This window comes from Drosophila miranda, chromosome XR, assembly GCF_003369915.1.
Source record: "Drosophila miranda strain MSH22 chromosome XR, D.miranda_PacBio2.1, whole genome shotgun sequence".
Lineage (NCBI taxonomy): Eukaryota > Metazoa > Arthropoda > Insecta > Diptera > Drosophilidae > Drosophila > Drosophila miranda.
Window position 1 is genome coordinate 13,840,377 of NC_046674.1, and position 14,347 is coordinate 13,854,723.

The 14,347-nt window shown below is 47.3% G+C and overlaps 2 protein-coding genes across 3 annotated transcripts; both read left to right on the forward strand.

Moving 5' to 3' along the window:
* The first annotated feature begins 6,053 nt into the window (after window positions 1-6,053).
* On the forward strand, window positions 6,054-7,041 carry LOC108153030 (gamma-glutamylcyclotransferase). The gene is made up of 2 exons (XM_017282786.2): window positions 6,054-6,531; window positions 6,599-7,041. The coding sequence occupies exons 1-2, from the start codon at window positions 6,143-6,145 to the stop codon at window positions 6,918-6,920; spliced, it is 711 nt and encodes a 236-aa protein (XP_017138275.1). The 5' UTR covers window positions 6,054-6,142; the 3' UTR covers window positions 6,921-7,041.
* Window positions 7,042-7,135: 94 nt separating this feature from the next.
* Window positions 7,136-8,612, forward strand: LOC108153031 (gamma-glutamylcyclotransferase). Of its 2 annotated transcripts, none has more exons than XM_017282787.2 (4): window positions 7,136-7,491; window positions 7,797-7,918; window positions 7,977-8,110; window positions 8,178-8,612. In XM_017282787.2, the coding sequence occupies exons 2-4, from the start codon at window positions 7,814-7,816 to the stop codon at window positions 8,497-8,499; spliced, it is 561 nt and encodes a 186-aa protein (XP_017138276.1). In that variant the 5' UTR covers window positions 7,136-7,491; window positions 7,797-7,813; the 3' UTR covers window positions 8,500-8,612. The 2 variants fall into 2 exon arrangements, with proteins under 2 accessions (XP_017138276.1, XP_033242978.1); XM_033387087.1 differs by lacking the exon at window positions 7,136-7,491 and adding an exon at window positions 7,637-7,739.
* Window positions 8,613-14,347: the final 5,735 nt, after the last annotated feature.

Genomic DNA, 14,347 nt, shown 5'->3' on the forward strand with positions numbered 1-14,347 from the left:
GCTTTGGCTTTAATTAATTTATCACGTGCCAAAATAAAGCACTAACTTCCTTCTCGACCGTGAAACCAGCCATCCAGCGAGCCGCGTAATTAATTGAATTTCTAGCGGGGGAGCCCTTAAAGTTCACCGCGATGTCCCACGAACTTCGGCCTGAACAAATGTTATTCACTTGCGGCCAAAGTTCAGCTTAAAATTGAAGTTTTCATGGGCACAGCAGGAGAACGGGAGAACGGCAGAACAGGAGAAAGAGGGTGGGAGGGGAGGTGGTATCAGTTTTCGCATAATACCACCCACCGCCAGGAGTGGTCTTTGGGGCTAATTATGTTCCCATGTAAACGGAAGAGCACGGACCGCAAGGGCTCTGGGCGCCCGGCAGCCGTGTAATGAGTCAGCGCGGATTTATGCAGATCTGCTGCCGAAAAGTAGGCAATGAAAAACGCTTCGCACTCCCCGCCCACTTGTGGGGACAAAAGAAGCATTTCCCGTGGCGCGGGGAAGCCCGAACGGGGTGCGCATAGAAACAGGCATTCATTTTAAATAATCAGTCGCTTACGCAAGCGACTACCGGAAGACTCTTGGTGCTGTAGCAGCAGCAGCAGCAGATAATTAAACCACCATGAAGGTGTATCCAATTGGCATTCGCCGATTTCACGGCTTGCATCATCCCGTCTGGGCAGTCGTGTGATGGGCCCATGTATATAAAGCGGCTGCAGGTACAGCAACGGATCACCTTCAACAGCAGAGATGAACTTCGTGCAAGGCAGTCTGTGGCTCTTCCTGGCAATCATCACCGTGGCCCAGCGACCGACCAGCAGGGACATCGCCTGCGGACCTGGACGCTATTACAGCGAGATGCGTCACACCTGTTTGCCCTGGTAGAAAAATGTCCAGCAAAAATGTATAAAACACAAAAGCAAGGTCATTAAACAGGATATCGCCCAGCGCGTTCCCCTTATGCCGCCGTCCATTATTATTTTAGTCTTTTGTTAGTTATTATCAGTGGACAACAATAGACAAATACTCTGCCGGAACGTGTTAGCCAATCTGTACTCGTCTTCGGCATAGACACAGCAGTAGTTGGAGGTTCAGTGGCAAGGGATCCAGGTCCAAGAAGATCCCAAATATCTATCCAAAAGAGAGAGGGTAACGCTTGGTGCTGTCTCGGACAAAACGGCAGCCGTTATGGCTGATTAGCCATTGGATATCCAATTTGCATCGCTCTACAGCCAAGTGCAGGTCCACAGCCGGTAGACCTTCAATAGCAGAAATGATCTTCGTGCCAGAAGGGTGTCTCCCTACTAGAGACTACCCTTTCAGTGCGTGTGTGTGTGTTTGCCTGCTTGTTAATTAATTAGCACTGAACAAGCAGTGGTTCTCCAGAAGACAGCGGCGCTTGGAACAGCGACCTGCCACAACATTTTACGGCTTATTAAATTTGCAGGCAGCAGCCGCATGTAGACACGTGAAGACTTCTCGGAGCCTCTAGCTTCTTGGCACAGAGCCGACAAGCCGATGATGTTGCAACTGCTGCCGATGATGTTGCCGTTGAGAGGTGGTCGGTGTCTCGTCGCCCCATAATGCAAATTAGAGCTTGCTTCCAGGCAGTTTCATTAAGGTTGAATGCGGGCTCCGCTCCACACGGCTCGGCTCTGATAATGCCACACAAAAGACCTGCAAAAGGCTGCATACACGGCGGTGCACTGATGAGAACAAACGCCTTCCTAGAACCGAGTTTCTGCAGCGAGTTCTAAGGAATCTCTGCATAGAGAAGAGACTTTGAAACAGAGCAAAACATGTTGTTTTCCACGAAGAGTTTATTTTATTTTTTAGTGAACTCTGCCGCCCTGACACACACAAATGTATTCGAAATATTTACCATTGTCTTTGGTCAAACTGTCGACAGCCAATAAAGTGTTTTTCTGTTTGCCGTTTGGCCCCAAAATCAAATAAAAATTCATTCGTGGCTGCTTTATTATTTGTTCCAAGCGCAGTTGATATTTTTTATAGGTACGCCCGTTGATTCTCGTATTTGCTTTCGATTAAATTTCAATTTCCATTGGCGGACGGACAGTTGTTTATTGTGGTATTCTGTTAGAATGCAAATTGAGAGCGTAAATTTATGCTATTTTCTCAGGCGGAGAATACATTTCCCCCATTTCCCTCCACATACATGTGGCCAGACCTCAAGGACTGCCTGCTAATGGCCTCCATCGACGGGCGATCTATTGAAATATTTAAACTTCTATTTTATGGTCATCGAGAAATGTCCAAGCAGTGACAGCTATTGTGACAGGCTGCTGACCAGGACAGAGCCTGCCCTCAAGCTGCCACAAATTAGTGCGTCATGCGAGTGGCCTCTGGCATCAGCACCAGCCCCTCCCTTGGCACCATGGCATTATACAAACAAAACATAAACTGTAACGAGCTTGTCAGACGGAGGGACCATCGCTGGCCGTCGCGTGGAGGCGACTCCCATTGACTGGCGATGGTAATTGACTCTCTGATGTTCTGCTGTCGAGCTGTTTATCACTTGGTTGCTATTGCTGTTGTTGTCCAACGAGTCTCATAATGTAGCTGACCCTCGCTCGATACGACAGTCTGATTATGGGGACTCAATGAGATGCTCTTTGGCAGGTGGCCACCCTGCGTATGGGTTATATTTACACCCAAAACAGCACGAACTCCGAAGTTCTTCCACAAAAATTCAAGTTAATGTCCACACACCTCACACACACTCTCTGCTAACCTATCAACCCCTTACCCTTACCCTTACCCCTCTCTTTGGCCGTAGGCTACAAAAAAAGAGGATATTTACCGCCTTATCCTTCCATTTTTCGTAAATTTTCAAGCAAATATTTGGCCAAGGCAACCAGCTCGCTCTAGAAAAAGTTTGGAAAACTCCCAGCCTAGTCCCACACACCCCCACACACACCCACACACGCAGCCATTTCAATGGTACACACACACCGTGTGTCAGCAGAAATCAAACAACGTGACTTGCCGAAGAAGCTCCTTGACAGAGTCCTTGTTGATTTTTGGAGCGCTTAAATTGATTACGAAATATTTCAGTCGACGTCAGTCGACTCCTCTCATAATTATACCCTAGCCGAAGGCAGTCTGCCATTTACATAAATGCAGGAATACTTTTTACCTTTCGAGCCGAGGAACGGGCTGCCAGCTCCATGGCAGTCTCTGCCTCCATCTCTGGAAGGTATCAAAGAGAGGCAGGACCCTAAAGGGAGATACCTTTCACTAGACCCACAACAGAGGCAGAGCATTCGGAAACCTTCAGGATGCCAAACATCTCCTTCGCTCGCTTTGCTTATTGAAAATCGGAAATTTAATCCGTTTACTTGGAAATTTGGGAACTGGATGTGTATTGTGCGGATTCGTTGGTGGTTTGCGGCCCAATCATTTTAATGGAAGATTCGTGTTAGGCCTTGTCGGAAATCCATTTCATAGATACTTCCACACAGATGCAAACACGTTTATGGAGAACACGAACACATCCTTTGGCCGGGCTGGCCATAAATCTGCATGCGATACGAATATTCGCCCGATTTCTGTTTGGTTTTTTATGGTTTTCTTTGCGCCGCGAATTAAAAATTAATTAAAATTTGTACTGAAAATGCAAACACTCATTTTGGTATTTGTATTTATTCACTTGTGGCATTTAATTAAATTGATTGATTCACGCCTTGTTGCATCTTCAATTTGCTTAAGCTGCACTTTTGGTTAATCCATTCAGTGGACAGCCGCCCCGAAAAGGTGATGGATGGATCCTGCCAAAAAGGAAACTCTGACCTGCCTCGGAAATCCAATCGCTCTCATTGTCAATCTGACAAATTGCGCATACGAAAAATGTGGGTTAATCAAAATCCATTTCCCAAAACGAGACCGGCCATGCCATTAAACTTATGGCCGATACAGGGGACACAAAAGAAGCGGGCCCCATAAAATATGCTTGTGCGCCCAGATACAGATATTCAGATATTCCAATACAATGCCAATGCGATTCTACATACATGTATGTATCTATGTATGTATGTATGAGTGTGTATGCATACGAAAGCAGCAAAACTTTTACGCGGTAAACTTTAAATGAGAACAGCAAACGGCAAACGAACAGACGGCAGTGCCAGTGGCAGCCAAGTGCTGGGTGCTGGGTGTTCGGTGCTCAATCCTGGGTGCTGTATGCGACAACATCCAAAGTTCGTGGAGGCGGAAAATCCATTTATCATACGGTTGCCGTCAGGATCTATATCTATATCTCCCTCTCTGTCTGTGTGTGGGGCTGACAAGTCGAGGGACGACAACGACAACGACAACGACAACGAGAGCTGTAAAAGTAACCAAAGACATTTGATGTGCGGTATTTACATGTCAAAACCAAACAAAAAAATAAACTAGCATCAGGTGAGAACAAATGATGATTCCAGTTGGCATTGCCATTGAATCGAATGCACTGAATGGCGGTACATGCGATATCTCTGCATGAATATGCACAACCGTACACATACATATGTACTAGCTGTGTGTGTGTGTGTGGGGGGGAGTGCTTTCTCCTCATTTTTTGCATTGAATGTTGCTGATAATAGCGCGGACGATGATGATGATGATGACTTTGCTCTCTGGGATCATCTATGCTGTTTATGTGCTCATGTCTGCGTGAAACTCAGCCAAGATACGACGACAATAGAAGTGGGTGGCACACACATGCATGAATATTTATGTCAGGGCCCGTTTTGGCTTCTGCCAGGGCGCAGGCCCTCAATTGAATGATTTGCGGCAAGTTGGGCCATAAGTTAACAAACTTAAGTGAAAAACTCGAGTGGATGTTGGGCCAGAAAATGTTGAAATCCTTACACAACCACGAGGCCAAGAAGAATGGGCTTAGCTAATTGGCATTGGGTACCGTCGCTGCACTTGTTGTTTGTTAAATCAGTGTCACTGCATTACTGATTGTCAGCCCAAAATCCTCAACATTTCGCTTTCACCGCTCCAACATTCAACATTTGCAGCCACGCCCATAAATCACCGCAAAGTGCAGCTGTCAGGCAGGACGTGTCACACACACTCTTAACATATTCAACTCCTGTCGACTGTCGACTGTCGCCTGTCGCTGGCCGGGCCTGTACTCTGCTCTGGTTCTGGTTCTGGTTCTGGTTATGGCTCTGCCGCCACAAGCCACACAAACATCCATCGGAAACATGCAACAAATTGCACAATAAAATAGCGAAAATCATTGCAAATATACGCGCGCGCAGAGAGCCAGCAGGACAGGCCTGTCACTGCGGCTAACCAAATAAACACAAACCGAACCGAAACCCCAACCCATATCCATCCGCATCCGCATCCGCATCCCCATACCCATATCCCCATCCTTTTGGTGTTTCCAGTCACCAAATATTGAAATCGAAAGCCAAACGAATCGGTTTCGCAGTTACGGTCGCCAGTTCGCCTCTGTTTGCTGTTGTTCTGGCTTTCATTTCGATTTTGACAATTTCCTTTTGGCAAAGAGTCCACCAACCAATACTGTGATGGCTTCTGATAGAGAATATTTCAGCGAGAAGTGCCGCTTATAAACCACATTTGTGGGGATTTCCTTTTTTTGAAATGTGGCTCATTATCAGCATCGGCGAATATGCAAAAACTAGACAGACAGACAGACAGCCAGACAGACAGCCAGAGACGGTCAGGGTTGTAGACTAATCTTCCAATTGAAACATGTATTCAGGCAAAGTTCGCTCTGATTAGAGCACAATACTAACGCCGCAAAAAAGAGAGAAAGCTGTAGCTTAGGTGCTTGGAACCGATGTCGATATCGAGATGCTCTCTACCTGCTCCCATGAACCTGAATAAAGAGTATATATACACAAATATGTACATTGGCAGCACGACGAATATAGCAATCAATAAAACCAGAATGAAGTTGTTTAAGATCGGATTGTAATTAATTCATAAAGATTACTCGTCTTGAGGCACAATCAAGTGCTCGGCTATGGTTGTGCATATGTACCCCAACGAATCATAGAAAAGTCAAAGCAGACTCTTGATTAGTAGCTTAGTAGCCATTCAACCAGCAGCCAGGCAGATAGACACGCCGTCGAAAAAACGTACACAAAACTGGAAACAAATTTCAATGAACATCGAACGACACATTAATTTAGTGCTCTGTCTGCTGACAGCACTCCGTATATCTAAAGGCCACAACATAGGGGGCATCATCAGCGGCAGCAGCAGCAGCAACGGCCTCCAAGGCAACGACAGCCTGGAGACGCTGCCCGAGGTGCATGGCAGCAAGTTCTTCTACTTTGGATTCGGCAGCAACATGCTGGCCGAGAGGATACACATACAGAACCCCACTGCCCAGAGGATAGGAGCAGCCCTCCTGGCCGACTATCGGCTGGACTTTGCGCGTGAGGGACCGCGCTGGAGGGGAGCTGTGGGGACAATCGTGCCAACGCCGGGGGATCACACGTGGGGCGCTCTCTGGGAGATCGATGTCAGCAATCTGGATGACATAGACAAGTGAGCAGATCAGAGAGGAAGCGAGAGAGCGGGTGTTTGCTGACGTCTTAACCTTTTCCCATTGCAGCCAGGAGGGCGTTCACCTGGGCATCTATGAGGCACTCACTGTATACGTAAAGCTCCAGAATGAGGAGACTGCCACCGCGGCCCGTGCCTATATGCTGACCAAGGCCCACCAGCCGGAGAGCAATCTGTACCACATGAATCCCGATGAAGTGCCCCAAGACCGACAGCCGTCAAAGACCTATCTCCAGTGCCTGATCAAGGGTGCCATAGAGAGCTCGATACCCGACGAGTATGTCGTCCGATTGCGCTCAATCAAACACAACGGCAGGGTGGCCAGCAATCTGGAGGAGAGGCTGGGATTGCAAGATGTTTTCCTTCCATAATTATAAAGTATAACTGCGATACCTACAGTAGCTACTATATAAAGAGTACCACTCTATAAGGAACCAAACAAATTCCCGAAGGATATCTAGTCTAAAATAGAATCGAGTAGATGGATCCAAAGTTTTGTCAATCTTGCAGCAGAACTGTTTATTCCATTTTGAACGCGGCAGAGATCAAAACCCAATTGCATCAGTGGCGCTGTGACAAAACTACGGCCATGGCTGTTGTCCGAACTATGAAAGCGCCAAAGCTATTATGTTCCCATTAGCCAATACAAGCTCAAGGCCATGCATAAAAGCTCTCCTGTTCCCAGATAGTATTAGCCAAGACAAGGACCAGGCTAGGAACAGCTGCTCTCTTATCGTTTTTGCTCGCCCACATTTTTTCTTATCTCATTTTCAGTCAATTCATTCCCAGCAGTGCCTGCGTGTAAACAAAAACCATTTGTTGAGTTTTATTTCATAAAACGCGCGCGTTACGTGTTGTCAACTATTTGCTAAAATATACTAAATTTTACGTTTAAATAAATACATACATAAACAAATAGTCCATTTTTGTTTAATAACACACGTGAGTTTTGCAATTTAAGTGAAAAATAAACACAACAATTTACAAAGAAAGCTTTTCAAACAGCTGGCTGTGCTTTTTTGCAGTGAATATTGATAAATTAAAATATTGAAGGAGAAAGTTCCCCCAAATTAGTGAAGTTCATAACCAATTCATAAGATGCGTGCTTGACTTGGCTTAGCCAAGTACGCAACCACTCAATTCCCGCTTGAAAGACATTGCACTGCTTTGCACTTTGTGAATTGCTTTCGGTGATAAAATATTGTACAATTTCAAATTAAATTCGATAAAACTCATTTCTTTTACAGAACCAACCCTTTTGGACATGGCCTGCAAATTCTATTATTTCGGTTTCGGCAGCAACATGCTCGCTCGCCGCATCCACATACAGAATCCCACTGCCAAGAGAATCGGAGCTGGAAAACTAGAGGTAATCTGGGATAAGTCTGGAAGGAAATATTTGATAGTATTCCCAATATTGCCAACAGAACTACCGCTTGGACTTTCACACAGGATCCAAGAACTGGCTGGGCGCACCTGCCACGATTGTGCCCACAGCAGGAGCCCATGTCTATGGCGCCATATGGGAGATCGATATGTGCAATCTGAAGGATTTGGATGAGTAGGCAGCCCCGCACAAAGCACTCTTCTCCATTAAGTTACATTTTTCGCTCCATTCCATTCCGTAGCCAGGAGAGTGTGCCCGATGGCGTGTATATTCCGATCACTGTGCCCGTCCTCTCACTGACCAGCAATACGGACATCATCTGCCGTGCCTACCATCTCACCAACCAGCCCCTCTCGGAGGTGCATGGACAGAGCGTCCCTCCTCCGAGCATTCCACTCGACCGACAACCGTCGCAGACGTACCTCAAGGTCCTGGTCAAGGGTGCCCTGGAGACGGGCATACCCGAGGAGTATGTCAAGTGGCTGAGGGGCCTCAAGCACAATGGCAATCAGGTGGCCACGATGGAGGAGAAACTACAACTGGACGAAGTGCAACTTTCATGATAACAAATACAATTGGGACTACTGATTGATTCCCGGAAATCAGCTTTCCGCACTATCATCAGGGCTAACATCCCCTACGATATACATACGCAGGATTCATTATCGATCTGTTATATTCTAATTTGTGTCTATTTTTGTAGATACTCCGCTGTGAACTCTTTTCTTAAACAACTTTCAATAACCTCTCGAGCAGAAGAACTTGTCCCAAAAACGGAATTTAATTAATTTGAATCACTTATTTATGATGATTACCAATTTCCTGTCTGCAGAAGCAGCAGCAGCAGCCAATGGCCATTCAGACAATGGCCGCCAAGAAAACAAAAGTTTTCAGCTTTTCCCGAGCAGCTCTGCGACTAGCCCGAAAGTGCAATTAAAGTGCAATTTAGTGTGCACTCCAGAGCTGCTGACGACGCCGATGATGATGCTCCAAATGCATTCCGGGCTGAAAGCTAACGAAGCTCATCCTAGCCGAGCCGGGCGATCCTGGCTCCTGGCTCCTGGCTGCTGTCTTATTAATTTAAATTTGAAGTTTTCGGCAGGGCAGGGCAGGGCAGGAGGTGGAGTGGAGTGGAGTGAAGACTCTTCAGAGTGTGCCTTTTGGAGCTGCACATTTGCATATTCCTCTGTGTGTGTGTGTGTGTGCCAAAGTACGAGTAATAATAAACATAATTTCCTGTTTCGGCAGGAGTTTTCCCACCTCTACTATCGCTTGGGCTTGGCCCCCAGTTAGCAGCTAATTCCAGGACCGGCACCAATGGCTGCTGACCCAAGATGGAAGGGTCCCAGGTCCTTCCTCTGGCAAATACAATTCCGCCCTGCCATTCAGACATTCAGCCATTCAGCCATTCTCGACTTTAACAAAGTAAAAAGTTCTCACCAAGTTGCTGGCTTGTTGCCTTGTTGCCTTGTTGCGGTTTGTTCACTTTGTGTAGTTGTAAATTAAATTTGGAAGCGGACTGGAGGGCTGTCCGACCTCGACACTCTACAGTTTATAATCGTTTGGGAATTGAAATGCAGTCGAGTCAGAGAGTCAGAGCCAGGGACGATTTTTGGCCACAGTCGGCAAATGTCTGCAAAAGTGCAAACTTTTCTTTTCTTTTCGTTGCTTTTTTTCCTGTTCATCTTGGTCAAAGTTTTTGGCTCAACATTTTTATTGCATTTGCGGCGCCCCCGTTGAGAGGCGCTGCCGTGTCCAATGGAATCGAGTCCTCAGGCTGGCCATTAATTATTTAAAATGCACGGCGCCATAACCATTTAGAAGAGTCTCGCTGTAACATGTGCCACCCATCCACACAGAACGCAGCAGCAGCAGCATCAGGCCACAAAGTAAGCGACAACAACACACCATTGAGGCATTGGGGCTCTTGTAATCATAAAAGTTTATGAGGTTAAAAAAACGAGGAGAATGCCACCGGCTGCCACACCGAGAACTGAATACTCTAAGAACTGCATTTCATTTCAAATGATAATCCAAAGCCACATGGCCACATGGCCACAATACCCTACCGCCAGGACTCCAAAGCGAAATCCAGTGACGACAAGTGACGGAGGGAGTGCCATTGATGGCGCAGGACGAGAAAGACTCTCCCAGAAGACTGGATGCGATGGGATGGGATGGGATGGGCTCAGCTGCTCAGCTGCTAGTGTCGCATTTTGTGGGCATGGGAATTTAATTAAAATCAAGCACTCGCACTTGCACTCTCTCTCTCTCTCTCTCTCCCTCAGAACCCAGCCCAAGCCCGCAATCCCCACCCACACCTTCAGAGCCGGCTCAGCTCGTCGTTTAGTTTCAATCAAAGTAGCAACAAACAACAACAACAAACACACACAAAAAAGGCAAAAATTTTACGCAAATTGACAACAGAAGCGACGACAATAACAGCAAGCCGTCCGTCCCACCAAATGGGAATGGACGGAAGCGCCGCCATGTCAATAAAAATAAAAACTGTTTCAGATGCGTCCTCCACCGTTGTCGTCAGCCCCCCGGCCCCCCGCACCCGTTCGGACCGCTTTCTGTCAGTTTTCTGTCGTAATTGAAACTCATTAGCGTGCATTTTAGTGGCAATTCTGGGAGCTGAAGCAGCGAAAGGCTTTCCCGCAACCCTTTTTCGGGCACTTCTCAACAGTTTTGGGTGGGCGCTGCTCTGCTGCCGCTCTGCCGTGGGGTTGGGATAAAGCAGGGGGTCTGTTGGAGGGTTATATGTGGTGTGCGTGCGGTTTATGTGGTAAGTGTGTCATCATTATGACTGCCATGAGGTTTTTTACTTTGGCTGCGAGGCATTTGCCAGCCCCTGGCTATGTGGTGGGCTGTTCGATGGGTGTTGATGGAAGACGGTAGTTGTCTAGATACACAGTTTGGAGCTTCCATCAATCCCCAAAAAAGGAGGTAAAACCAATAACATAACACGTATATTATGGCAGAGTGCAGAGTGTTATTTCCCGTGTACACAAAGCGGCCACAAATCATTATTAATTGCCTTGTCAGTGGCACAAAGGATTAAAAATCGCACTCGAAACCGCAACGGAACGACGGGTCGGGCACTACTACTCGACACCGACATCAATAGCTGAGAGAATCCAATTGAATTTAATTTGAAGAACTCGCTGGCAAATGCCTGTAATTATGCGTCACACACGAGGCGTCAAAGGCAACACACGCGGGACTGTGGATGGGGATGGGGCAAGAAAAGGCCTTTCCTTTTCAACGGACCCCATCGGAAATTCAATTAGCTTTCCCAAGAAACTGAAGTTGATGGCCCATTTGCATATAGTTTCTGACAGTTCAAAGTGTTTGGAAAGTTTTTGATGATGGAAAACTATTAATTACCCAAGGAGCAACACTTTCGATTAGCCAACGGGTCTGGGGAGCGGACGGGGCGTGGTCTCTGGGGAAATTGGCCAAAGATTGGCATTACCCCCGGTGCCATTTCGGCGGCATTCCCCCTGTCAATCACCTGCGGGTGGCTTTTTCCGTACAGCCACTCGACGGAGTGTCTAGAAAAGACAAACAAAAAGATTGATACCCTAGAAAAGTTCGATGGGAGCCATGCTCATTGGTTAGGAGTTGGTCAGAGAAGCAAAGGCCTTTCGGTCCTGCATTTGGAATAGAGGCGAAAGTCGCATATCCACCGTTCACCATTCCGAGAACAGGGTATGCCAGAAATAATAAACACCGGAAGAGGACAACTGCAGCGATGCAGAAGTAGCCAGCGCCGCGGGCCAGGGAACGGGATGCACAAATAAAATGCAATCGGAATCTCTGCGGTGCACAGGCGGATACGCGGACACAGGGACGCTAATCAAATTAAGCGAAATATTTGGTTTTCATATTTCAGCGGCCACGAGCGAAGGAGAGTTCTGTGGGAGATGCAACTTCAAACCGGCCGCGGGCATTAATTACACTTAAATGTTGACCACATGCCAGGATTTGACAGGGACACTGACAGGAGTCTCCGAAAGGACTAGCGAGAGAGAGAGAGTTGGCTGCAAAGTCAATAAGTGCAGGCGGAACGAGCCTCGGGCCCCGCAGGACTCCATCATCCTTGTCCACTTGGCTGGCTGGCTGGCTGGCTGGCTGGCGCTGTTTTGTTCCAATTCCCTTGAGGCGACTGCTGGGCCTCGTTTGGGTTGCATTTTTTGACAAATTCCACCGACACGCAACAGCAGTGTCAACAGGGCGTGCCACTATGCAGTGGGTGTGGCAGGGATGCTGTGCTGCTGCGATTAAATCATTAAATTCATACGCTCCACGGGTTGCACTTTTGCATCACATTTTGTCGAGGCTTTGTTCCGAGGCGTTCCACGTTCCACTCGTGATTGACCGCTGGCTGGCCCCCTGGTTGCTGGCCAGATTGTCACTTCCTGATTATTTGGTTTCCGTTTTCATTAAAATGCACGAGCCCTCCCCACCCCACCCCACCCATCCTATGCTGCTGCTGCTGCTGCATCAATGGTTGCATTGGTTTGGGCCCTTGGTACATCCTTGGATTTGTATTTGAATTTGGGCTTGGGTTTGGGTAAATGCTTTTGGGGCATTTTTTAATTAAACGACATGCTGCTGCCGAGGCAAAGGCTAGATTTCGGTGTCACCGCCTCGCCTCGCCTCGCCTCGCCTCGCTGTGGGTGTTGCAGCAGCACCATTGTTCCCCCTGGGTGTGTGTGGCACGTGCAATATGACAAATATTTTAGGTACACAAAAGTGCATTAGAGCCGGAGAATGGGAATGGGCACCGGAATGGGTATGGGAATGGGAATGGCTATGGTGTCCAGACGATGACTAATTCCTTGTGAAGCTGCTCTAAAGCCGATCCCAGTTAAACTTTGAACTTACTTAAGGACTCAACGACTCATCCATATGGAGAGATCCTATGCCACTCGACTTTCAGAGACTTTCAACAAGAAACTAGCTGATTCCTTTTTGGTTCCATTTGCTCCTATTGATACCGCGTCTCCCTCTGGCAGCTCCAGCCCTGCATTAAGGCTAAGTTAAACAAGTGAATGCAAAATACATTTCACATTTTCACATTTTCATTTTGGCATTTTCGCTTAAAAGCTTTTCCCACCCAATGGAAAGGACGAACGAACAGAAGAGGGGGAGTACACGGCGAGAAAAACCGCATCTAATATATCGAAAAATGCGAAATGCCGTGCGAAAGGTGAGGGCTAGAGCCCAACCTTTTTCGCTCAGTGCATAAACCAGCAGAGTGGCGGCGCAGTGGCGGCAGCGAGTGGAAGCTCTGTAACCGACGCTCCGCTTGTTTGGCCACGGCCGACTTCCGGCCTGATTTCCTGCCCACTTTCCACGGCTCCCACCGCTGCTCCTGTCGTTGCTCCTGTTGCCTGTTCTACAACACACTAAATAACCTTGTTAGCGTTTTTAATTAAAGGTGTAAATATTGATATTTACCCATGCACTGCACTGCACCGCCCCGCCCCGCACTCCACTGCCACCGCTTCCGCCGGCACTGGCCGTGGCTCTGACTCTGGTTCTGGTTCTGGCCGCGTCGCGGAAATGCATTTTCGCAAAAAGTCAAATAAACTACATGGAAATATGAGCCGGTTATTAAATACGGTTATATGCGCGTTTCGCCTCCGGCGGATAAATGTCGTTTTTCGGTGAATTACGGAGGGAATATCATTTTGAATCTGACGAGAGAGAGAGAGAGAGAGAGAGCCCTCTGGCTTTAAGTTTTCTTTAAATTTTTCAACCAAACTCTGGCAAGATTTCCAGCAATGGGGGATACATTTTTCTTATTAGTTCTAAAGAAATTATTGATCTTGATTCAGAGTGCTTTTCCGACTGCAGTGAGTGCGCGCTGATAAGTATGCTAGCAAAAGGTGATCTTCGAGCCGAGTGTGGATAAGGAAAAGAGCAAGAAAAATCCTCTTAAAACTGTAAATAGATACATGTATATAGGCATGTATTTTGCCATATATGTGACCGTTATTTACCTACTAAAATCGAACTTCCATTCTTCGGTAATTACTGACAAAGCACCTACATACATATGTATGTGCTCCACCCGGCCACACTCGTAACATGGCTAATACAACATCTTTACAACCTCATGGACATGCTAGCAATGTGGCCCTCTGGTCATACCCCCTCATACCCCTCGCCCTTCTCTAATGCCACTCCACTCCACTCCTTCCTGCCAGCCGCTGGCTATTAAAACGGCAAATGCACTCAAAAACCTCTCCTCTCCGGCTCGTTCGCATCAATAACGCACACTTGACGCTCCAAATTAAATAACCATCATCAGAATCAATAGAAATAGAGGATGCTACGGCACATACGGCACTCATGCCCACGCCCACGCCCATGCCCACACTCCCACACTCCCACATA

Coding starts and splice junctions, on each gene's coding strand:
- LOC108153030 (XM_017282786.2), top strand. CDS start 6,143: ATGAACATCGAACGACACATTAATTTAGTGCTCTGTCTGCTGACAGCA. Junction 6,532..6,598: donor AATCTGGATGACATAGACAA/GTGAGCAGATCA, acceptor TTCCCATTGCAG/CCAGGAGGGCGTTCACCTGG.
- LOC108153031 (XM_017282787.2), top strand. CDS start 7,814: ATGGCCTGCAAATTCTATTATTTCGGTTTCGGCAGCAACATGCTCGCT. Junction 7,919..7,976: donor TCGGAGCTGGAAAACTAGAG/GTAATCTGGGAT, acceptor TATTGCCAACAG/AACTACCGCTTGGACTTTCA. Junction 8,111..8,177: donor AATCTGAAGGATTTGGATGA/GTAGGCAGCCCC, acceptor TCCATTCCGTAG/CCAGGAGAGTGTGCCCGATG.